The following is a 23,400-nucleotide window of genomic DNA, read 5'->3' as shown; positions in this document are numbered from 1 at the left end:
TTATTATCAGCTAGATTAAGTAGGGCAAGAGTATGCTGTGCTATATTAATTGCATTGTTGCCAATTGAAGGATACTTGGTATTTTATTTCGACCGGAAGCAAATGAGTTTGCTGATATCTTGGTTTCTCCTTGAATGAACAAGTCTAGCTAGCTATGATGAAAATAATACCGGACTCATTTGATTCGCAGAATTTTTTTAATAAAAAAGAAAAATTAATGTTTGGATATATTATATCTGAAAAAATAATTTTTGAATGTTTGGTTGACCATAAGAAAAAAGTATATTCTGAATGTTTATATTTGGTTGAGCATATATTTTTTGAAAAAAAGTTATATAAACTATCTGTGTGTCTTTAATAAAGAAAAAAATCTTGTCTCGTCATTTGAAAACTTAAGAGTATTTCTGAAAAAAAAGTTATCTTAATTTTTAGCAAATAAAAATTGGACTTTACCATACTCCACAAGAATTTTTCTTTTTCATGAAATACGGAAATCTAATTTTTACACACACACACACAAAAAAAAAGTTGCTTTTCCATCTTTATCCTTTAAAAACTTTAACCAAATATGAGGTATTTTCCTCTCTTTTTTGTTAACCTCACTTTTTTTTTCTTCCTTTTTATGCGAACCAAACGAGTTGGTAAAGTTAGATCTATATAGGATTGTATGTTAAGTCACGTAATTTCTAGCCCCAAGGTGAATCTTTCACAGGAATGAGGTAATTATGCGACAGAGGAAGATGAACATAGAAGAAAAGTTGACGATGAGGGATATAGGGTCCACAGGGGCCATTGACAAAGACTTGACACTGATCCGTTCGTTTGCACCCTTGACCATTCACCAGCCAAGGTGAACTTGTTCTTTCTTGCCGACTAGGCTTGTTTCCCAAGTTTTTGACTCTTGGGCCATTGTCCTTGGTCTTATTTATGCACGTGTTGTTATTTCTGGATTGCTGACCAAGTTTCGGGATCTTAGGTTCATATTTGTAGTGATTTGAACGGCATCCTTGAACCAGTGATTTCTCATTGAAAGCCGGTGCTTCATGCTCTTCATGCATGGCTGCTTAGTTTAGAGCTTGTTTGGCATTGCATTTATTTCTTATTTTTATTTTCAAATAAGAATATAAAAATCAAGATAAAAAAATATGTTTGATATTAGTATTTTGACTTATATTTTTTAATTTATTTTATTTTTGAAAAAAAATGAAAGCAGTAATTCTCACTTTTGATATTTCAAAAACAAGAACTAATATTTTTGTACTATAACCACAAATTAACAGTCTCCACCAACATCGTTGCCTCCACCACTGTACCACTACCGCTATATATCATTATATCTCCAACACCGCCACTTTCCATTGCCATATCGTCTTCACCATACCACCATCTCTACCATCTTGCCATAATCAATGTGACCACCAATGTCGCCGCTTTTACAACACCTCTACCACTATCATTGCTCTCTCTTTACTAATAGCTAGCATTTTGCCATCATTATTACCTTCACCACACCATGCTACTCTCATTATCTCCTCCACCATATCTCATGTACCTCCACCACTAATATTCTCATCGTCATCACCACCTTTGCCAACAATGTTAGCATATATATTGTCTTCGCTGCTGCTACAATAATCTTAGTCACTATAATTATAAAAATAATTAACTATATCAATGATATTTTTAAAAAATAAAAATATTTTTTTTATATTGTAGAAATAAAAAATGAAAGCGATGATGCCAGATGGCACTAGTCTTCCCATGTGCTGCCAATATTTGCCCACACTTCTTTTAAGTTATAGGTACCACAGCAGTGACTTTAGCTTGTAAGAACATCATCAATATTCTTAAGATCTTACATTGATGGAGATTAATTTTTGATTTGCATTTTAATTTAAAGTTACAAGGATTTTGATTAAATTTTGATTTGTATTTGGAAAGTTATAAGGATTTGTTGTTGTTCAGACAATCTAATTCTTTGCATCATTTTTTTATCACAAACTAACTTTTGTGCGTTGCAGGTTTAGCAGCTCTTGCCTGGAACATGGCAAACAGACTTCATCATTCAAATGGCGTCATGCATGTGATTAGCATATACCTGGTACCTGGGACATTTGTTTCCATCCATATGTATTTGACTCGATAAATTTCGTATTTGCGGAGGCAACTAAACCATGATGATTGAGTTCTCAAATCCACATTATATCTACTGTTACTTTTACTGGCTCTGTTTTAACCTGCTAGAGTAGCCTCTAAATCCTAAAATGACTAGGAGTTGTTCTTGCCTCGAGTGTAGCTTGCTGGCAGAACTCATGTTTTTACATACTCATTTTGACAACAAATCCATTTATGGTCAATTTAAGTAAATCTGTGATTCCAAACCATCCTCATGGACTTACCAAACCCATTCTCGGTCAAAATCTGATAGACGTCGTACCAACCAGTCAATAATGGTTGTGGGCTCATCATCAGGTTTTTAATACTCTGATACATCGAGAATAATACTCTCTTGATACTCATCCAAAGGAGTAATGCTGTGGCTCGCTGACATCCTATGTGAAGCACATTTATAGAAGTTCTTGGCAATGCTGGCCTCTGGCTTATGATCTTCATCATTGCATCTTTATGTATCGACTGTGTTCGATCATTTTACTCCAATTGTGTCAAACATGTACAATTTTAACTTGCCTTCATTAGCCCATGAAACTGGAGGATATTTCTCTGGTCCAAACTTTCTTCAGCTCTGATGATCAGTATGCTTGAGCCTTGAAGCAGTGTCAAACATCCGTCTCTTACTCCATCTCATTCAATCTGTGTCTATCTTCTTTCCCATGGGCCAGTCCTGCCTAATCCATTGAATAGACTGGTCCCTCAGCTTGCATGATTTGAATTCAAACCTTTTTTTTTGGTTTTTTTCGCAGGAGATTTATTGTCCGTTTCAACTGGGCATTCCATGTGCGTGATAGGATGATGTCCTTGCAGTGCAATTCCCTTGGATTTATTTGAAAGAGCAGCTACAACTTGCCCTGAGGAGATGGCAGGGTTTTTTGACTCGACTTGGCCAAGGAAAGAATAGTGGGCAGGGGATAGAGAGCTTCATCAAGCATTTAACTTCGACATTGATTTGCAACTGGTTCCTTGCTGCAATCAATACGTTGGACAGACGGGGACCATCCCAAGTGGTGCTGCACAAAAAACCAAAAAAAAAAAAAACGAAAATGCCACGGAGCTTGGCTGATTGCCTTAGATGTTGTTGGAGAAGATAAAAACGTAGCATTTAATCTTCCAAGAGGATGCTACTGTTATCCGGAATTTGATGAACTGGAATATATAAGTTGCAGTGCTATCTGGCACCCTCATTTGCGAGACAGATTACTCCGGAGTTATGCTTAAAACTAGTCTCAGATCACACTCCCGTGCTTCCAAGTCCATTGATGCCTGGCCGAGAGCCAAACTTGGCTGCCCTGCTCCCAGTTCAAAGTCAGCAAGCTACCTCGCCAACTACCACTCATGCGGAAGCCAATATTGGGCTTGCCGTGAGCACCTGCTCAAAAAATTTTATTTGGACTAGGCCTGTGCTAAGTGAAGCTTCGACTCCTGAACCGAGCCTCACTCAGGCAGACCTTGAGGTGGCCCAAAGTACCTAAAGAAAACCATGGACCGAACCGTCACGAGCCCAAGATCTAGGTGTTGCAGCACACACAAAAATTTCAGGCAAACCATATACAATAAACTTGATTTTTTTAACACACACACACACACACACACGCATATATATATATATATATTTAAATAAAACATATCATCAAAAGAAAGAAATATCCAACCTACCTTGAATGCTGACTTGTCAGGGAAGCAGCTGGGCAAGAAATGAATCGTGATAGATAGCTTTCAGGAGGTTCAAAGGACACCAACCATGCAATTTGAACAGAAGACTGCACCCCATGGATACCAGCTAGAAGACTCGGTCATCATCATCTACATAAATTGTTTCTTGGTTAAAAAAGCCACCAAATACATTCCTTTTTTTTTTTTTTTGCTGAAAACCAAATACATTCCTCAGCTCTGGTTTTTCGTCTGGGCTATCAGTCTGCTTAGGTTTTGCTTTCCCAGCTCGTTGCTTTGTTGCTGCCTTCTGTGGTGGCAGATTTCGAGCCTTGGCCTGGCCTCTGATGGTGGCAATTTGTGTTTTTGTTTTGTCGTCCCAAGAGAATTACACACCAAATCCCTTTGCTCTACTCAAGAGGTTTATCCAGGGAGGACCCAGCTGCCTCTGCTCTCTCTTGGGCTTCTTTAAACATCAGCGACGAGTGTAGCAATCTGCAATCTCGCCACCTGAAACACACACACCATAACGGGCCGGTGACTGAGGAAGAATGCAACTACGCGAAGCAATCATACTACTAAATCGGAATCCGTCAGCACCCTGGGTTCGCTCGGTACGTACCGGCGGAGGTCCTCGGTCAGGCGGGCCTTGATGAGGGTGTAGGTGACGTCCGTCTCCACCACCTTGGAGAGGAACTCCCCCGGCGCCAGCGGCTGGGACCGAGAGAAGAGGTTGGAGAAGAAGGAAGTGATCCCGTCCAGGACGTCGTAGATGGACGGCCCCGATATCCCAGTCGCCGAGTCGTAGACCCCGGCCACGTGGCCCATCCCGGCCAGCTGGGCCTCGCGGACGACCTGGAGGGCGCCGTTGGCCGTGACCTCGGCGGGGGCCCCCTCTCGCCGGGGCTGATGGTCGCCACCACCTTCGCGGCGGGGCCGATCGCCTTGGCGATGGACTCCGCCTCCTCGAACGTCGACTCCACCGCGTTGAGCCGCTTCGACTCCTCCGGTGCTATGATCTGCCAACATATCGGACCGTTATGATGATTCTAATTTCCTCCGCATTCCCACCGTACAAAGACCACATATTATATATATAATATTATTCACCCAAACTCCAAACTATGTATAAATATATTCTGTGCACCATCCAAATCGTAGAACATTATTTACATTATAGAAAAATCTAGATATCAAAATTTATATATTCTTATGGCCTCTAATTTAATTTTCAAATAGTTACAAAATGGACAGTATCAATCGCATTGATATAATAAAATAAATAATAGAGTATATAAATTAAGATTTTATTTTATATAATATAATTTAAATATTTTTAATCATAGATAGATTCAAATGTACCAAGTTTTTTATGATTAAATCCTTATGAACTTATATAATTAAAATTGTCCATTTTAATATCTCCTTGGTGATTAGGATAGAATTTTTAGCGAATTTGGATAACTTCTACAAAATATATATTGATTTTTCAGATATATTCAACCCATCTACGATAACATTTTAATATAGTACAATATAATACAAGTTGTCGTTGTTATATAGGTCGGAGGTGCACGGTAACACCGGTCTGCCTGCCTGTCTCAGGATTCTCGAAATCCTGATGGAACGCTCCAGGGATATAACACGAAGGAATTAGACAGCCACGGGCAATGGGGACGCCCGCTTGTCCTGTGGCGCCCGCAACGAATGCCGTTCGCGGATCCTTTCGCCTCCGTCTGACAAAGAGAGACGTGGATGAGAGACTGGGCGTCTGGAATCTTGCCGAAATTGGGTATTGTAGATCCTTCGGCTTGGTTCTCGTCTGCGAGCGCTCCATTTGTTGGCTTTCCAAATACAAACGGATTTTGCCTGACATAAATAACGGATGCTGTCTTGGTAAGCACCTTCGAGATTGGAGGTCAGGGCCGCAGCCATCAAAGAGGGGGACTGTGGTGTTTTTTTTTCCTCTTCACTTGGCCGTGGTCTAACAGGCATCAAAGAGAGGAGTGCAGTGTTTTTTTTTATTGGCCGAGCGAGGACAGGCTCCTTCCCCTCTAGACAGGAGAGGTGAGCTCGCTCGGCCGAGTCTTGGATGAAGGACGAGTCGCTGACATTTGCAAATCTGGATGGGATGGAAGCCAGTGGAATTTTAACACCAGATAAATTACTAGGGAGGTCGGGTCGGTCATTAGCCAGATTTCTTGGGCAGAGATCAGTGTGGCATCACCTCCGCGGCGTGTAGAAGATCCCAGTGGATGGCTTGGGAGAGGGCTTGTTGGGGCGGAAAAGCATAGCACCTTAGGGCCAAAATAGCTAGCAGCCGATCTACTGAAGGTTTTTGACTACGGATAAAAGAGTACAAAGAAGCGCGTAGCCAAGCGGATGGATAGCAGAGAGAGATGCAACAACTGCAGCAGTGCACTTGGTAGGGCATACTAGCCATCTAATTGCTGCAAACAATTAAACATGCATCACATTTAGATTGTCTGCTTCATTATCCACAGCAAAACAGTATGATTTACCACTTAATCCACAACCTCCCATGCCTAAATTTTCCCCCCCTTTTTTTTGCAAGGTGGTTCTCCAAAGCTATCATAAACCTAACACACAATATATAGCAAGGCCAGCAACAACACCTTGGGCATTCTTTCTTTCATAAAGAATTTCTGCCTCGGACAGAAGTTGCAATTGCAAAAACCTGAAAGCACAATTTATCTATATCCGACTATAAAATCACTCTATCAAGTGTAACCCTGCATCTACACTATCCTGTATCATAAAACCAGGTAGTGAAATTTCATCATTTTAGGCTGCTAACAGCCATGAAAAATTCAGACCAGAATAAAGATGCAGTGCTGCAATGTACACACAAATTCAGCTACATATTCTACCACACTAACAGCAGCAATAGGAAAACTGTGCAAAGGCAGCAACAAAATGGGTCACTATGTATACTAGTCTACCTTGAGCTAATATACTATTGTGTTTTAAACTTAGTTTACACACTCGGTCAAATCTAGTGCAACTCAATCTGTTACAGGCCAATTAAGAAAATTAAAGTTAGACATCTACTTGGTCCATTCCCTATTTCTCACCATAAACAAGCCAAATCAACCTGATCTTATAGGGAATAACATGAAACTAAGCATAAAGCAACAAAAGTTGTTATGCAAAGCTCAGTTTTGGTTGTTGTTTTGTTGAAGGAATACTAAATCAAATGTTTTTTTTTTATTCTTTGAATCACTCGATAGTATTCAACAATAACATATCAGTAGACGACCAACAAACAAAGTTGGAATTCAATAAACCAAAGATTGAGAGAACTCAACGTGGAGAAAGAGGATTAAATCTAAACACACACAGTTCAAACCATGAGTTCAATTTTTGATACCTTATTTGCTTAGATGATTTATTAATCCCATAAATTAATTTTAGCTTTTGCCAGCTTTCATCTGAACAATAATCTTCATGGACAATATAGTAATAGCAAAAATGAATAAATACTTTGAACTCGATAATAGCTTCCAAGTATTCACTGTAATGATATCTGACATATATCAGATGTCTATGAACAAATACTCTCACTAGAAGAACAAAGTTACGTCAATAGAATAATTTCGACAAATAAAATTTTGAAAAAAAGAAATCAGCTAAAATTCAGATGATTAATATACTCCATATTTTACGTCACTCTTTTGAAACAGTTTAAAATTGCAAACATGTTTTACCCTACAAGATCTGCATGATAGCATTGGCATTAAGATGTTTTTTTCTCAGTCCAGTGAGCATATGAAGCTGAGCAACCAACTCCATACGACGCACAAAAGATTTTCAACAGCCACATGATCAGTGCATATGACAAGCAAGGCCAAAAACCCAGTAATTAAAATCTTGGTGCTAGCTAAGGACTATTAGTGCTCGGAACCTCCAATTGTTACGGACAACTTCACACACACTGTTACATTAAATAATGCTAACAAGGTGGATGACGAATGTAAATGAAATATATCAGTACTTCCCAGAAGAGGAAAAGGAAACTGGAGTTGCTACGTTCATGAAACTGTGGCCTTGAACCATGAAATTTCATAAAAGATAGAAACATGCTTTCTTTTTCCTTTTTTTTTTTGATGACCCTAGATGGAATAAGAAAAGTTGTTGAAAAGATGCGATAAATTGGAGTTATCCCAACGACCTAGACAACTTGCCACAGCCATAGTAATCAAGCATTCAGATGAGCCAATAAAAGAAAAACAATTGACCATATCCCTAACTCATGGGTTTCAATATTCTATTTTCAGCATCCATTCTTAGCATTTTTTTTATTTTTTTAATAATTTAGCAATATGTACACATCATGCATTACCAAGTCTACTATAGCAACATGCTACAACTCAGGGACGTGCTGAGTGCTGGCTAAGCTGCTTTTCTTTTTAGATGAATACAAGTCTGATTACAGATACAACAATTAACTACTAGTTTGCAGAATACATGGCAAATCAAAACAGACAAGACTCGTGTGTAAATGTAATAACAATTCAATACAACATGCAGCTGACTATATGAAATAAAGTATGCAGCATAATTGGATCAAGGAGAAATGTACAAGAATTAATTATATTTAGAACTTCACCAATCGTTGAGCTATGATTATGCATTTGCAGTAATTACTCAAAACAGCAGAAACCAGCAAGAATCATATCCTCTTAAAAAAAACAAGATTAATTGCACAGTAATTGCCTTGTCAGAATAATATCTCGACAATATTGGCTGAGCATGTAGTTTTTGTGCATGATAAAGATGATTAAAAATTCAGCGATACAAGCCAAAGAAACCCACATGGTACTTCATATTCTAGATATGATGCTGATATACAATACAAAAATGTTGTGTAACAACTGCAGAAAAATGCCCAAGGTACACAACAATTCTCAGCATCACATATAAATTCAGATTACAGGTATACACAACTCATAAAGGTCTCTGTATGCAAAAGAAAAGGAAGGAAAAGTGCTAGCATGAACAGAAATACTATGTTTGCTCATGAAACTGTATATAATATTCTCCGATCGGCAACAAGAGCTTTACAGTTACTTTCCCAACATTAGGGAGTAATAGAAAGAGAATGATACCAAGGATAAGAATTAACGTGGTGAAATGCATACTAAATTACGCTCAAGTAGCTTTCCCCAAAAATCTTGCTTGCAGTAACTTGACGTAGAGTAAGATTTTACATGTACTAGCTGTCAAGTTGTAAAGGTATCGATTTTGAAAATGAAACAAAAAAAAAACAACACACACATTCTTACAGCACATATGCATACACTGGGATAGTGGGATGACATCCATGAAGGGAATTGTCAGGTTGATACGACAATGAAACTATCATGAGATGGAAGCTTATCATCCTGATGTATATTTACAAAGTCTCCATAACAAGTCCAGCAGCCAATTATCCAGAGGTTAAACGAAAAAACAATGTAACAAATCATACTAATTGCTTGAATTATAGCTTCTATTATAGTTACCAAATCATTCTTCAGCAAACTATAAAGCATGTGCAGCATGTCATCTGAGTTGAGGTTCTAAAGGTGGTTCTGCACATGGCCAGATCTACGAAGTCATACTTGACAGTATTCTCATTTATAAGTCAACACAAAACAGATTTTGTTTCTAGCTCAGCTGCAGAAAATTGTCAGGAACTTTAATTTGGAGATTAAACACTTGCTAAGGTTGTTTCTTCGATCATGTGGAGATTTTAAGTCTTAACATGAAATAAAATTAGATAGAATGATAGTTCCTGTGGAACCTGATACGAGTTTTCAAATGGCAATGTATCAAATTCCCCTGGCTAATAGCTATGAAACTATCATAGGAAGATCCTATAAGAAATTATTTAATCCTATGAGCAATGATTACTGCATATGAGTCCTATGAAGAGTACCAATAACTGAATATTAGCTAATAGCTATAAGCAACAAATCATAGACTCTGTTTCCAAGTAATTGAAGATCCTACAAAACAATAAATTCATCCAAGCAAAGTTAAGACGAACATTACCAGGAAATCTAGCAGCTAAGTCTGAACTTGAATGCAACAAAATACAGCTCAACAAATCTGCAATTACCGACTTCAGCTGCCAGAGTAAACACAGATTACACTAAACAGTCTGCTATATGAAAGGATATGCTCACACCTCATGTGAATATCTCATTCTACAGAACTTATGAATGCATAGTAAATAACAAACAGCAACTCAAATATCCTAAGTTTAATGATTGATAGCCTTCTTTGCTCTGAGAGATTCGAGGGCCTTCTCTCGCAGCTCAATCTCAAGCTTCTTCTGCTCTAACAATGTTTCTTCTGTGTAACTTAGATGAGGACCCTTTCTTATGGCAGCATCACCATCAGATTCATCAGCATCATTATGATTTTTCTCCAAATCTGATGGGGGAGTAACAGTATCAATAGATTTCACTTTAAGTTTGCCTGCACGACGTTCCAACTTCCTCCGATGCCTCTCTTCACGCCTTAGACGTCTCTCCTCCTTGCGTTGCCTTTTCTCGTCTTTCCTCCTTCTCTTCGCCTCCTTCTTGTCATCTATCTGAGAATCAGATTCAGAACTGTCATCCAAATCCCTTTTATGCTTAGATGACTTTTTGTGCCTTTGCTTTTCCATCTCCCGATATCTATGTGTATCAGTTTCTTCAGAGTCCAAATCATGGATATCCAAACAGTTGCTCCGGACTACCTTTTTTCTGGACTTCTTAACAGATTCTATGTCATAATGTGATTCTCTATATTCATTGCTTTTTGCATGTGATTGTCTCTCAGCTTTAACTGCATAACCATCTCCATAAGGGTTCTTCACTGCCTGCTCATCAGATACCCTTTTCTCCGAAGAGGATGCATCTCTTGCATGTTCCTTAGACGATTGCTCTCTATCATAAGCATTATCTGGTGCGTAGCTTTCATCCACTATTCTTCCAGGACCATACTCTATTCCCTCCGGTGATTGTGATACTAGTTGTTTATGTCTTTCAGGAAGATCTTCTTCACTGCCAAACAAACAGCCAAAATCATTTCTAAATGTTTGTGCATATATACATTACAGTTCACAGAGTACTAAATACTAACAAAACTTCCACAAAAATAAGTTCCGTATATAGACCTCTCAATCATCAAAGGGATCAGTGCAATGTGCAACCCATCCAAGTACATATAGAGTTGGTGATGTGTCAAACTCACACCAAATGGATCTTAGTACTGCCCTTCATGGCAGTGGTTACTTTCAAGTTGGATGCAATTTTTGAAAATGGATGTGAAGAATGAAGCATGTATAATACAACTCAAATTACAAGGAGAGATCCTCTTCAATAAAGTTGCAGGAAGCCCCAACTGTTTCCACATGAACCCACTATATCCGCATTATAACCGCCCAAGTACCTCACACTAATAGTGGGACAACTTCTCAGAAAGTTCAAATTCAGGCAAGCAACTATGATTGAAGAGCTTGCTTATATGGAAGCAACCAAGGCACTCCCTATAACTTCTATGGAAGCTTCCCATATAATTTTGCCCAGTATCATGCAAACCAGATACAAGAATCATGTTTCACAGCCACGTGTAGATGTTACTCGGACCCTTTAATTTATCCTAAAGTACCCGCACCTGACACTTAGAAATGGGTATTGGCATAACACTGGGGTATGGGTCTGCAAGAAAAAATTCTTATAGAATAGAGAGATCCGACACTTGGCACATAGCAGCACCCAAGGCTCATACCCAAGCCCATGAAGCATTGTCTATAACTAGCCGATACTGCATAATCCAGTTTAGTTTGAACCATACAGTTTTCCGCAAGTTAAAGGACCATTTTCCAAAAGCACCAATTAGCTGTGCATAACCATGCAATAACTGCACACTTTGTACATTGGTGTTTCATCATTTTCATATAGTTTTCAACTACTATAGTAATAGATGCCAATTGCTGTATAGATCGCATACAAGGGACTTGAGAAAACTCAATAAACAAGGCTAAAATCAATTGTAGTACACTGTGGAGATCAATCTCAGACTCAAAGGCAGTCTGCTAGATCTGACTTTTATGTTCAATTTGCAGCTGTTGATCAGAAATCAACACAGATTAATCAGCAGGAGTTTGTGGCAAAAAAGTGCTCCTAGTTATGTCTCACCATCTTAACACCAGAAACCACAAGTTAAGCTAAATAGATAGAAAATCTTCTCTCAAGATGAGGAAGTGACTGCAAGTTATTTACCCACACAACCTATAGACAACAACCAGAATAAGCTGATCGATGAACTCATTCATAATATAAAACTTCAAGTCAACTACATAGTTTGGCTTTACTAACCCTTTCTTCGCCATGCAAGATGACAATATAAGTCAAAAATGAAATAAGTATGAAGCTCTGGAGTTCTGGAAGTACACCATTTTTGGCAAAAGACAGGATAAGCTCTCAAAAAGTGTAAAGCTTATTTCTCTAAGGCTACAATATGTTATTTTACCTTTAATCAATTTCCCAACAGCCAATTGCATGATAAAGAAAGGAAAAATACATTTGTGCATGCATATATCAGAATGCACTGGTGAGGAGGGAAGCAGAATGGAAGGCATGGATAAACTGCCATATCAAGAAACAAAGAACAAAACACATAAACATGTGGGGAGAGAGGGAGGGGGCGGAAAGGACAGGATCACCTTTTTTTCTCATAATCCTTCTTTCTATTTTCCAAGCTAACAGCTCGACCTTGGGAAACTGGAGAGCAGTCATCTGCCAATCTATCAGAAGAATACTCTTCTGGACCGAAGTCCTTAGCATGGTAATCCTTTTGCTGCACATTAGCAGGTGAACCTCTACTGTTCTTGCATGAGGAATCAACCCTATGATAAGCATCCTCCCTGAAAATCAGAAAGTGAATTCAAACCACGATAAGCATCCTCCCTGAAAATCAGAAAGTGAATTCAAACCACGATAACTATGAGACACTATCGAACTGGAAAATTTTGAAAGCTGAACAAGAGATAGTAGAACAAAATTTGACCTGGCATGACTCAGGGGATCCCTGTCTCTACTTGTTTCAGGTCTGTCACGAGGAGGTATCTGTCTTCCAGGTTGTTTAACAGGACTCTCAGAAAGGCTACGGGATCTTTAAAGGAAAACCCAACATAATTTAATCAGTACAGGAAAGGAGAATAAGCACTAGTTATTCACACCACATGGATTATCAGAGACGCAGACCTATTTCCCCTTGGATCCATCCTTCGCAAATGGGATGGTGACTCTGATGGACTTGGAGATTCATCTGATGCTGCACCACACTCCCTATCATGAATATTGTTTTGATTCCTTGAATCACGCTGGGTAGACCTTGAAATTGGAAATCGGTGTAATTGTGAAACCTTATGTACTGAGTCAGTGCGTTCAGCCACCTTCCTATCCAAGGCATGATGAAGAGGTGACCTCTTTTCACGAGACCTGAGAGATTGGAAGATGTGCCATAAGAACAATTGTATGACGAATATTTACATATCCCCTTGAATGCCAGAAGGAAGATGACTGGAATGACAAACAACAGCAAATAAGAACTACCTTTGAGATGTGTATCCACCACGATAATGTCTAGAGTTGATGCCATTAATACGGTTATCAATCTCCCTACTCGTACTCCTACGAGTTGGATATGGTGGACTCTGGCTCCTATATGGACTGCGGCTCCTGCACAAGTACTACCACATCAGACATGCAATGTGATGGAAGAACATTACCACAGCTAATCCAGACAAAGCAGTATACAATTGGGCTCTGCATCAGGACCTCTTTCTTTGCCATGGAGATGCTTGACAATCCACAACACGACTTCTAGGCGAATGCAGAGGTGACCTCCTTCGGTGCTTTGGAGACCTAGGTGGAGGTGATCTCCTCCTTAAAGGAAATGGGGATCTGCGCCTTACTAGTGACAAAGACCTGCGTCGGATAGGAGACCTGTGATGTAAGGGAGAAGGTGATCTCCTGCGGACTTGAACTGCAGACCTGCGACTCGAGGAAGGAGAACCACGTTGCACATATGATGGAGATCTTTTTCGTGCATAAGGAGATCTCCGCCGGATAGGAGAGGGAGATCGATTCCTAGATAAGGAAACTGATCTTCGCCTAGTACGAGGCGATCTTCGTCTTAAAGGTGATCGATTGTATCGTGGTGAATGCCTATGGCTTGGAGAAATGGAACGTCGAGGTGGAGTTATGTATCGCCTCTCAGAAGATATAGACCGTCTAGGTGGTGAGCGATACCGCCTCTTAGGAGAGTTTGACCTTTGTGACTGAGATGAAACAGATATGCTCCTTGATTTCCAACCTCCCCTAATAGGAGGAGACACTTGTCAACCATGCTTAAACAAACAACCAAAGCAATAGCAAATCACAATGTCCGTGAGAGAGAAAATATTAAACTGATACTGAATCATCAACAAATGATAATCATCTTTTCAAAACACTTCATTCTTTTGCCAAATATTACGAATAATCATATTGATGAGAAACACTTTCCAGAACATGAATTAACAAATTTCATGGAAATATGGACCATACTCTAGAAAGGATCTTTTTTTGGTAACTTTGGTTCATTTTTATGAGAAGCCACCAAGAAATTGATTAGGCAAGCTTCACATTGTGGCTCATATTGCCAAAACATCTCATATTGCAAAGCCATATGAAATAGACAATAGAATTACTCCAATATCTACTGTAATCATGTTCAAATAATTTTAGAAGACATCTTGGTCCAGGATAGGCTGCTAAAATCACAAGAATATATAAACAAAATTCTAGAACTGATACCAAAAAAGAAAGAAAGAAAGGTACTTTGAGTAGCTCCCAGATTTTGAAAATGATTTGTTGAATGACTTACTTGGTGAAGGTGTCTGCCTGGAGGACAATAAAAGTAACACGTCAAGACCCACATTGGATACCAGTAACAGTAACCATAATATGATGGAACATATAGAAAATCAAATCAAAGAAAGGGCATTACCGACGAGATGGGGAATGATCATCTCAATATGGAGAAAAATAGGGCCTAAACAAAAGGGGTAATTTAGTTTATGGGAAAAAACTAGCTCATGCAACAGATAAATGCAAAACTTGCATTTCACTTGCCTTCGAATTATTCATTCATGAGAGACATATAAAATCAGAAATCCACCCAATTTGTCCCAACTCAGAACCAACAATACTAAACCAACATTACCTCACAGGACCAGTGGTAAAAAGCATAAGCTACAGTCAATGGTGGAAAATGCCTACATGCTGAAAAAGATTTATTAGAGCTACTAAAGTCGGACAGATTAACAAATCAAAAAGAAAAATGACTCCGTCACACTTAAGATATCAATTAAAATATGCCAAACAGTTCTGCCCACATCAATGATACTATATACCAAAATGATTAAGCACTACATATGCACAAGATACTACCAATTCTCAAAACAGAAGTGGAATAATGATCATATAAAAGATCAGAAAGCAACATTTACTCTATGCACAATTTATCAGCACATAACAGATATATATGCCTGCACATAGTGCACAACCACAGCAATTACAACACAAAGCAAATATTGCAGATACAATCAGGAGTACTCTGTTACAGGTGGAATTAGAAAAATATAAGGGCACAAAAATAAAGCAGCAGAAAAAAATTGTGAAAGCACATCAAGACAATGTGTATAAGGAGCAACTTGTTTAGAACTTAGATGCTGGCCTAAACCTCTAAAGCTAGCATTTGAATTATCTTTTATATTGGAGGTAAGTCGAACTCCTGAATGTAAAAACTTGTCATGAGTTTCCAAGAACTAGTTATCATCCATGCCACATAGGACAGGGTACAACCTTCTTTTGTTAACCACCTTTCATTATTCCACATGAAGTGCAAACAAAGTAAGATGGATGGAGGGTATCTCAAACCAATCTACTAATGAAGCATAAAGATAAAATATGGTCCAACTTTTTTATCATTTTTAGAAGTGATTCTTAGTTCAACATCATCACCCTGAGACTTAGAAAAAGATTAGTTGGGAAAGAAGCCATTTAGTTAACAAGATTAAACATGGATCATACAATCAATCTAGTCATTCAAAAATAAACTAAATATATCAACAAATAAATAGAGAGGTTTAATGGAAACTGTGTCAATCAGCAAACATCATATCCCATGACAAGCAGGAGTCTAATTTTGCCATTAATATATGCAATTTTCGGAAAATTAATGAATGACAGGAGAACCGAAAAATATAACAAAGAAATCTATATGTTTATAGTTCCTACCGCAATCAGAAGATGTCATGCTACATATCTTCAGTTATAACTTCAGATAGTTTAGCGACTAATCATGATGCTAGAACTGTTTGTTCCATGTCTCTGTTTATGCATGCCTAAGCGACCAAACGTCATCTATAATAGAGGAGTGATCAACCAGATTAGATGCACAAAATCCTTTACTCTTTCTCCCTCTTGAAACCAATTATCAGGTCATCTTGTTCTATTTTAAAATTATTTGTCCTTCTCTTCCCTTGTGCTTTGGGAACAGAGTTCCTTTTCTTTTGTTTTTTTCGCTTCTACTCTCTATTTCTCAATCAATCCCCAACTGTCCATGATAATGTATGCTAAGAACCAAGCCGAAGGCTTTTTTTAGTACAGAAACCTCACTAACCAAAATTTTTGATCATTCTATTAGTCTTCTTTAGCAATGTTTCTCTGTTAATATCTACCCACCCTCCTCCATTCTCCACCCTCTAGTCAAGGTTTTTACATCCAGATATCTTGGTGGGTACCCAATACCTAGAAAACAGGTCCCCAATACCAAGATAACTGAGATATTGGGTTCTCCAAGCCAAGATGGAAGATGGAGCTGATTTAGAAACGTCCAAAAATTCATTATCAAGAAAAATATCTAAGGAAAGAGATTTGGATATTGGCAAAATTTCAGTTGAGAGAAAAAAGATTCAGGCCCCATTTGGCAGAGCTTTTAGTGGGCCAGAAAGCACCTTCTGTCCCTCCAAAAGTACTTTTAGATGAAATAGGAGTATTCAGTAAAAAAATTGGAAAGTTGTTTTAATTTTGCCAGAAAGTTGAAAACGTCTACTTGAGAGAAGCTCCAAAATGGAGATTCTTCGAAAAAGTACTTTTAGCACGCATCGAAAAGTTGTTTTAGATTTATTATTTTTTTCTTTTTAGACCAAAATACCCATGATAAAATCATATAATTAATGGAAGTATCCCTTTATATCATAATACACGAAGAAAAAAATTTCCAAGAGCCCCAACAAACAAAGAACCCTAATCAAAATATTATATTATGCTATAAATATAATATTATATTACATTATATCATACTATATTGACATGTTATGTTATATAATATCAAATTATGTTATATTATTATGCTATAGTATACAATATTATGTTAACTATATTAGAATAATATTATATTATACCATATCATATATTTATCTATTAACATATATTATATTTTATTATGCTCTGTTGTATAATACTATGCAATATCCTTTATGGTCATTTTGTCATACCAAAAGTACTTTCTCAGTTTGTTTACCAAACACATATTAAAGTTTCATGGCACTTTAGAAATGAAATTACCAAATAACAAATAGTTTTTTATAAAAGCTCTACTTTAAAAAGCTCTATTTCAAAAAGCTCAAATTCAAAAATCTTCACTGCCAACAGCTCTGCCAAATAGAGCCTAACTCCACTTCTATTGTGCCCCCCTCCCTCCTAGCCAGTCTCCACCACCATCCACGCCTAGCTTATCTTCCTTTCTCGCAAAGCCATCCAAATTCATCTCACTTGCCTCAAAGAGCTGCCTTTTCCATCGACCCTTTCTTCTCTTCTCTAATGCTCCCTTCTCCTGCTCCAATGTCGTCCATGCGGTGCACCCATCTTTCTTCTTCTGACCTCCCCAACATCTTCTCCTCCTTGTTGTCCACCTTTCTTTCTCCTCCCAACGAAAAAGTAGAAGAAGAAGAAGAAGAAGTGACCAGATCAATTTTCATCTTCATTGCCATGCCATGAACCAGATCCGACATTCAACAGCTTTCAATTTTGACCAACAGCCCAATCTCAGACAGTCCCAAGACTCCCAACCATCTCTCCTCCTCATGGTTTGACTAGATTGATACATGGAAGTGTTAAATCTGGAGTTGTCTTTTACTTTGATTTTTAGCATTAACCAATAATACATTAATAAATGTAATTACAATATCTTGGTGGATATACTCGTATCATTTTACCCAATATTCCGGGAGTTATCAGTTTATATCAACAGGGATACTTTAGGCCTATATTTGAAACTAATCATATCAGCCACTGGCCGGAACTAATACAAACTGAGATCTCCGTGAAGATCTATGCCATGAGGAAAACCTTGTTCCCAGTCCAAGTAATCATTGCGAGAACTATGAATCGAAGGGAAAGAAAAGTTTCTTTTTACCTTTTCCATGTGTGTGTATGTTGGAAGGAGGTGAAGGGGAGTTGGATAGATTACTCAATGCTTGGGCATGATGTCTGATATATCTAAAAACATAGAGATTTAATGTTGGCCACTTGCTATTGTAACATCAATGATCAACTTCTAGACTTTAGGAGGAAAAAAATTCATATTCTTATATGAAGAATCATCTGATGCATGCGAGTTTGAGAAGAATTTTAGCCTGAACACCTATAAATGGGATCGGATTGTTCATTGAACACGAATGCACTGCTAAGTCATATAAAAAGTAAGGGGGGGAGACAGGAAGGCATGTGGCTACTTACCAGCTTTTTGATCTTGAATGATGCCCCATGTCCGCTTCTCTATCTTCTTCAGGGTGAACACTAGAAGCCCTTGGCGGTGATCGCTTTGAAACTGAACCAGAATCAGCATTAGCAGACCTTGACTTTTCAGCTGCCCCATCCTACAGTAGTTTGAGGTAAAGAAGGATATGAACCCAAATAATCGGAGAAGCTAGCTGAATGGCATAGAGAGATAAACACATGTCAAATAAAAAGATTCCTCAATTAAACAACGAGAGCTCTTGCTCAGACAAGTTAAGTTACCATCCCCCTCTGTTTCTCTTGTTCCAGCTCTCTTCCCACTTTCTCTTTTCTCTTCTGAATTTCCTGAGCAATTCTATCAGTCTCCGCCTGCAATAACAAAGAAGCATTAGATAGCTCGGGAAACAAAAAGTACGACAAAAACAACAACTGTATGGTAGAATTCTGAGAAACCTTTCTCCTATCTGTTTCCTCTTTCTTCGCATCCAATAACTGCTGAGGAACCCCACTGGCATTATTCTGAGCACTGAGCAGTAGAGCCCAAAGCTCCTTCATGAACTTCCCTGTATTCTTCTCCATGAACCCAGTGAGCTGGATCTGGATCTGTTTCCCGTCCACCTCCTGTTTAATATAATGTAAGAACAGCTGAACGTAATTCCAGATGAATGTGCACCAGCTAAAGCTCGCAAAGAGTAATGGTAGAATACCTTGCCATCCAGAAGTCCATATACAAAGTTAATGAGGACTTCATCTTCGAACCCAAGGAGCTCTGTCGCCCTGGTTGCGATCCATGGCCTTATCACATCCATCTTTACCTTCGTCATATCCACCTACACATGGAGTATAAGATAATCGAGATTCAATTCCTATACTTCCAAAAACCCTAAACGACCCCTGGAAGATTCCGTTAATTGGACACTAAATAATGGAGGAGCCTTAAAAAGGAAAACAAACGATCAAAATGCTAGAGTGGAATCGAGGTACCGACCAGATGATCGAGCTCCGGCGCGAATTTTTGTGTCTTCAAAAGCTTCGCCTGCTTGTTGGAGAAGCGAGTATCCTGATCCGCCGAGGTTCCCTGAAATTAATGGCAAGAAACCGTTAAAAACCCAATCGATCCCTAGGTTGCAGAAGAATCGAACCAGTCGGCGGAAGAGATCGAAGGATAGATGGGAGACGGCCGAGGATTCCGCTCACCCGGAAGAATCCGCCCGACATCTTCTAGGGTTTGCGAATAAATGGAAGGGTTTCGACGCGAGGAAGGAGAGGAGGAGGCGACTAGCACTGGAGTCGCGCCTGTGAATTGTGATCCTTCCGCTGCGAGGGTTTTCTTGCAGGAGCCTATCGAGGCGTCCAACCCGGTCGCGAGGGGGTGACGGTCTTTTTCATTGGTACTTCGCGCACGAAAAGACCCTAACTAAAAGTGAAAAATTACGAAAGCCTTAACGTCATGGAGCTGGCCTTGGGCTCCTGGATTTGGAATATATATATATATATGGGCTATATATGGGCTGTTGCAGTATAGGACCAGATGAGGCCTATTCGGCCCGCAGCCTAGATGCCGTAATGCTTTTTGTCTTTGAAGAAAACACATTTCCTAGGTGATGTTCCGATGTCACATACTTCTTTTTTTTTTCATGTAGAGGCAACACAATAGCAAATTGGACTTGCATGTGTTGTTTGTGATCATTATCATAGATTGCTAGATCCAATGGATACTCAAAGCTAAAAGGACCATGTATAATGTGCTGCTACTAGGGTTAACATTGTTAAGTTTTAGCTAACAGAAAGCAGAGAACTGTAGCTATCATGTAATGAGTTATATGACTGCACACTTTACATTTTCAAGTCAAGGAGAATGATTCAGAATCAATCCAAACTGTTGAATATAATCTACGCTATACGATCTACTTAAAAACCAAAATTTATGTTTTTGGTGGTCCCTAAGCTAATTATGAAATATGTGTCAAGATGGGTGATTAAATAGCATGATACTATATTTTACTATAAGCTAATCATCTTTTCAAATATAATGAATTTAAATTCGCATGTAATTTAATATGTATAAAATAACAATCCATAAATTGATTTTCAATTTATATATCCCATCATATAGTTTACCATATTAGTGCAGTTAATACTATTTATTTTTGTACCAACTTGAAGCACAAGTAGAAACTACCAAGACTTATGAATTCTAGATTATAAGCATTTTTTGTTGTGCACATCCTGTTCAATGTTTGGATCTTCTATTTAGATGACTTCCGATTCATTTAAAATCATTAACTCCTTTTACAAGGAGATGATGTAAAAGTTCATAGTTCATCTCTAATATAACAATTATGATCATAAGGAAAAAAAAAACTAAGTTGCATAGTACTATTTATAGAATTGCAAAGTATGTTTGATACGTACTGGCGCATAAGTTTCCTTTTCTATTGTTTGTTACATAATAAAGGCTAGCATCGAGGCTACATCCAAAGGCTTGAACAGCAACAATCTAGGCTAATTGGTGAGGAAGATAAGAGGCCTCCAAATACTCTGCTTCATGATCCATACTAGCCTTGGCTAACCAATGAACTAGCAAATCGTTTTCCTTCCCTGAAAAGATGTGCTGCCATGAATGCTGGAAGAACCTTCCGAATTCCCCCGATATCCTTAAGAATAGCAATTTACTGAGATCTTGAGTGACTAGGATTTTCGATTCACTGGATGATGGTCATAGAATCAATCACCTTCCAGCCATACCCACTAAGTTTTCTAGGTGCACACAATGGTGCATAACCCTTCCAGCCATCCATTGGATGTGAAATCGGCTTGTTTTACAGATTCGCCTGATACAAGAGTACATAGATAAGACCGCACCTCCTTTTATAGCAATGCCCAGGCAGCTGCTGATCTCCAACTGGATAGAAAGAGGAGTAAAAGGACTAAAATTTATAAAAGATTTCTCCAAAGTGATCATCTGCCAAGAAACCATGCGGTATTCTTCTAAATATTCTTTTAAGTGCTAAATGATCCTTTTTTGTTGCGTTAGTGATCAACAAGCGATCATCTGCAAATAAGATGAGTGATATCTCAGGTCCACTCACGGTCGGTTGATATACCTTACCTTTAGTTGATTCTGTCATTAGCTGCCTTGTGAATTGCTAGAGCAAAGCAAATCCACAACATCTTTAATGCAAGTATTTACGCTTCCGAAACCTATGGCTCTAAACAGGGCGGCAGTGATAATCTATAGATTACGAGGCAAATTAGCTCAGTAATAGCTGGTGAAAGATGAGTTGCAATGAGAATTTCAAACAGATTAAATCTCTCTGACTATAAGTCCATCATCATCAACGAGTGGTATTTCATGCAAGGTTAACTGGGGATCAGTGTGCATGCAGGAGGAGGAAGGTAGCCTTGGGGTCAAGGACATTAATCAGCTCAATCTCTCCCTCCGTGCACAATGGAGTTGGAGGATGCTCTCAAAGGGATCAGGACTCCGAAAAAAACAAAGTGCTTTCATCCATCATTGGAAGCAAGCATGATTTAAGATCGGCAATGGCCGACAAACCTTGTCTTGGAAGGATAGCTGGATTTGCGATGCACCCTTGCAATCCATTTTCCCAGCCCTCTACTCGAAAAGCCGCAAATGGAACGGTTTTGGTTGCAAAGTTCTTCAACAATAGATCTGGGAACTGGAAAAAAATCAAATATTTTCTGTGGCTTAGCTGGAGGAAAAAATTGGAAAGAACTACCTCGGTCCGCGGGTTTTATACTCTCAAGTTTCCTTTGACCACCTCTGCCTGACTTGGTCACTTGGACACAAAGAAACATCTTGAAACCGACCCATCCTATAATTCTCACGCTTCTTGCTGCCGTTATTTGGGCCTGCAAGAGAGAGCGTAATGCTTGGCTGTTTCCTCTGCTGCCGCCCTCCCGCACGCCTTCAACGACTGGTCCTCCATTTGCAATCACAGCATACTGGCTCAATTCGGAGAAGTTTGGTTGAAAGTCAAGCATATTCATAGAAGACCACCGGATGTCCGACGCCAATCTCGCTGGATCCGGCACGTACGGCACGGTCTGTTGGACATTCTGAGCTTTGAGCGCTGCTACGCATGGTGTTTTTCTTCCTCTTGCTGTGTCAATGATGATGTATACGACTTCGTCTTCGTAACTGATAGTCTCTTGCATGGTTGCCCTGGTCCCCGCCGCGTAATCTGTATCACAGGGGATTAACTCGACGTTTCCATATCCTTCCAATAAATCATGGGTGCCGTTTTTCTTCGCCTCCCCTTTATTCAAAACAAAGACTACAAATCCATGCTTACGGACCACATCTGACTGAGAAAAATAACACACTTGGAGACGACCGGAACCGGCTGGCCCCTACCATCAAGATCACAGAATCCTTCGTCAATGGCAAACCTCTCAAGTTAAAAGAGAAAACAACACGTTCAGACCACGGCGGGGTGGACACGCCAGAGACAGCAGCTTCATTGTAAGCACAATGATCTCCGAGCTTTTGACACTGGCGAGCCACGGACCGCCCACTTTCTACAGCCCTCTGCATTTGTTAATTGGTTGCGTTGACCACAAGGTGTGGATGCAAAGAAGGAACAAGAGGAAAAGGGAGTGCAACATTTGGAAACCCAGATATCAAAATATTACAAAACACGCATGTTTCGCTAGCTGATAAGCTTACTAATTGTTTTCCCGTTTTCCACTGTTAGAATTTGGG

The 23,400-nt window shown here is 39.0% G+C and overlaps 2 protein-coding genes across 3 annotated transcripts; both read right to left on the bottom strand.

Moving 5' to 3' along the window:
* Nucleotides 1-4,038: 4,038 nt before the first annotated feature.
* On the bottom strand, nucleotides 4,039-4,855 carry LOC103716777 (protein PLASTID TRANSCRIPTIONALLY ACTIVE 16, chloroplastic-like). The gene is made up of 2 exons (XM_039133192.1): nucleotides 4,448-4,855; nucleotides 4,039-4,335 (listed from the first exon to the last, which is right to left on the bottom strand). The coding sequence occupies exons 1-2, from the start codon at nucleotides 4,852-4,854 to the stop codon at nucleotides 4,236-4,238; spliced, it is 507 nt and encodes a 168-aa protein (XP_038989120.1). The 5' UTR covers nucleotide 4,855; the 3' UTR covers nucleotides 4,039-4,235.
* A 4,996-nt stretch (nucleotides 4,856-9,851) lies between these two features.
* LOC103716751 (serine/arginine repetitive matrix protein 1-like) lies at nucleotides 9,852-20,036 on the bottom strand. Of its 2 annotated transcripts, XM_008804890.4 has the most exons (13): nucleotides 19,869-20,036; nucleotides 19,660-19,749; nucleotides 19,379-19,501; nucleotides 19,125-19,292; nucleotides 18,954-19,040; nucleotides 18,672-18,811; nucleotides 14,706-14,768; nucleotides 13,662-14,204; nucleotides 13,437-13,562; nucleotides 13,086-13,322; nucleotides 12,889-12,993; nucleotides 12,545-12,745; nucleotides 9,852-10,880 (listed from the first exon to the last, which is right to left on the bottom strand). In XM_008804890.4, the coding sequence occupies exons 1-13, from the start codon at nucleotides 19,887-19,889 to the stop codon at nucleotides 10,094-10,096; spliced, it is 2,691 nt and encodes an 896-aa protein (XP_008803112.2). In that variant the 5' UTR covers nucleotides 19,890-20,036; the 3' UTR covers nucleotides 9,852-10,093. The 2 variants fall into 2 exon arrangements, with proteins under 2 accessions (XP_008803112.2, XP_008803113.2); XM_008804891.4 differs by lacking the exon at nucleotides 14,706-14,768.
* Nucleotides 20,037-23,400: the final 3,364 nt, after the last annotated feature.

The sequence above is a fragment of the Phoenix dactylifera genome, chromosome 13 (genome assembly GCF_009389715.1).
Source record: "Phoenix dactylifera cultivar Barhee BC4 chromosome 13, palm_55x_up_171113_PBpolish2nd_filt_p, whole genome shotgun sequence".
NCBI classification, from domain to species: domain Eukaryota; kingdom Viridiplantae; phylum Streptophyta; class Magnoliopsida; order Arecales; family Arecaceae; genus Phoenix; species Phoenix dactylifera.
This window is presented reverse-complemented; position numbering and strand designations above follow the sequence as displayed.

Excerpts from the sequence above, each read along its gene's own strand:
- LOC103716751 (XM_008804890.4), bottom strand. The coding sequence starts at position 19,889 with ATGTCGGGCGGATTCTTCCGG. Across the intron at positions 18,812-18,953 it reads AAGAGAAACAGAGGGGGATG|GATGGGGCAGCTGAAAAGTC; the intron begins GTAACTTAACTT and ends AAACTACTGTAG. Across the intron at positions 12,994-13,085 it reads ATGGATCCAAGGGGAAATAG|ATCCCGTAGCCTTTCTGAGA; the intron begins GTCTGCGTCTCT and ends TTTCCTTTAAAG.
- LOC103716777 (XM_039133192.1), bottom strand. The coding sequence starts at position 4,854 with ATGTTGGCAGATCATAGCACCGGAGGAGTCGAAGCGGCTCAACGCGGT. Across the intron at positions 4,336-4,447 it reads CTGACCGAGGACCTCCGCCG|GTGGCGAGATTGCAGATTGC; the intron begins GTACGTACCGAG and ends TGTGTGTTTCAG.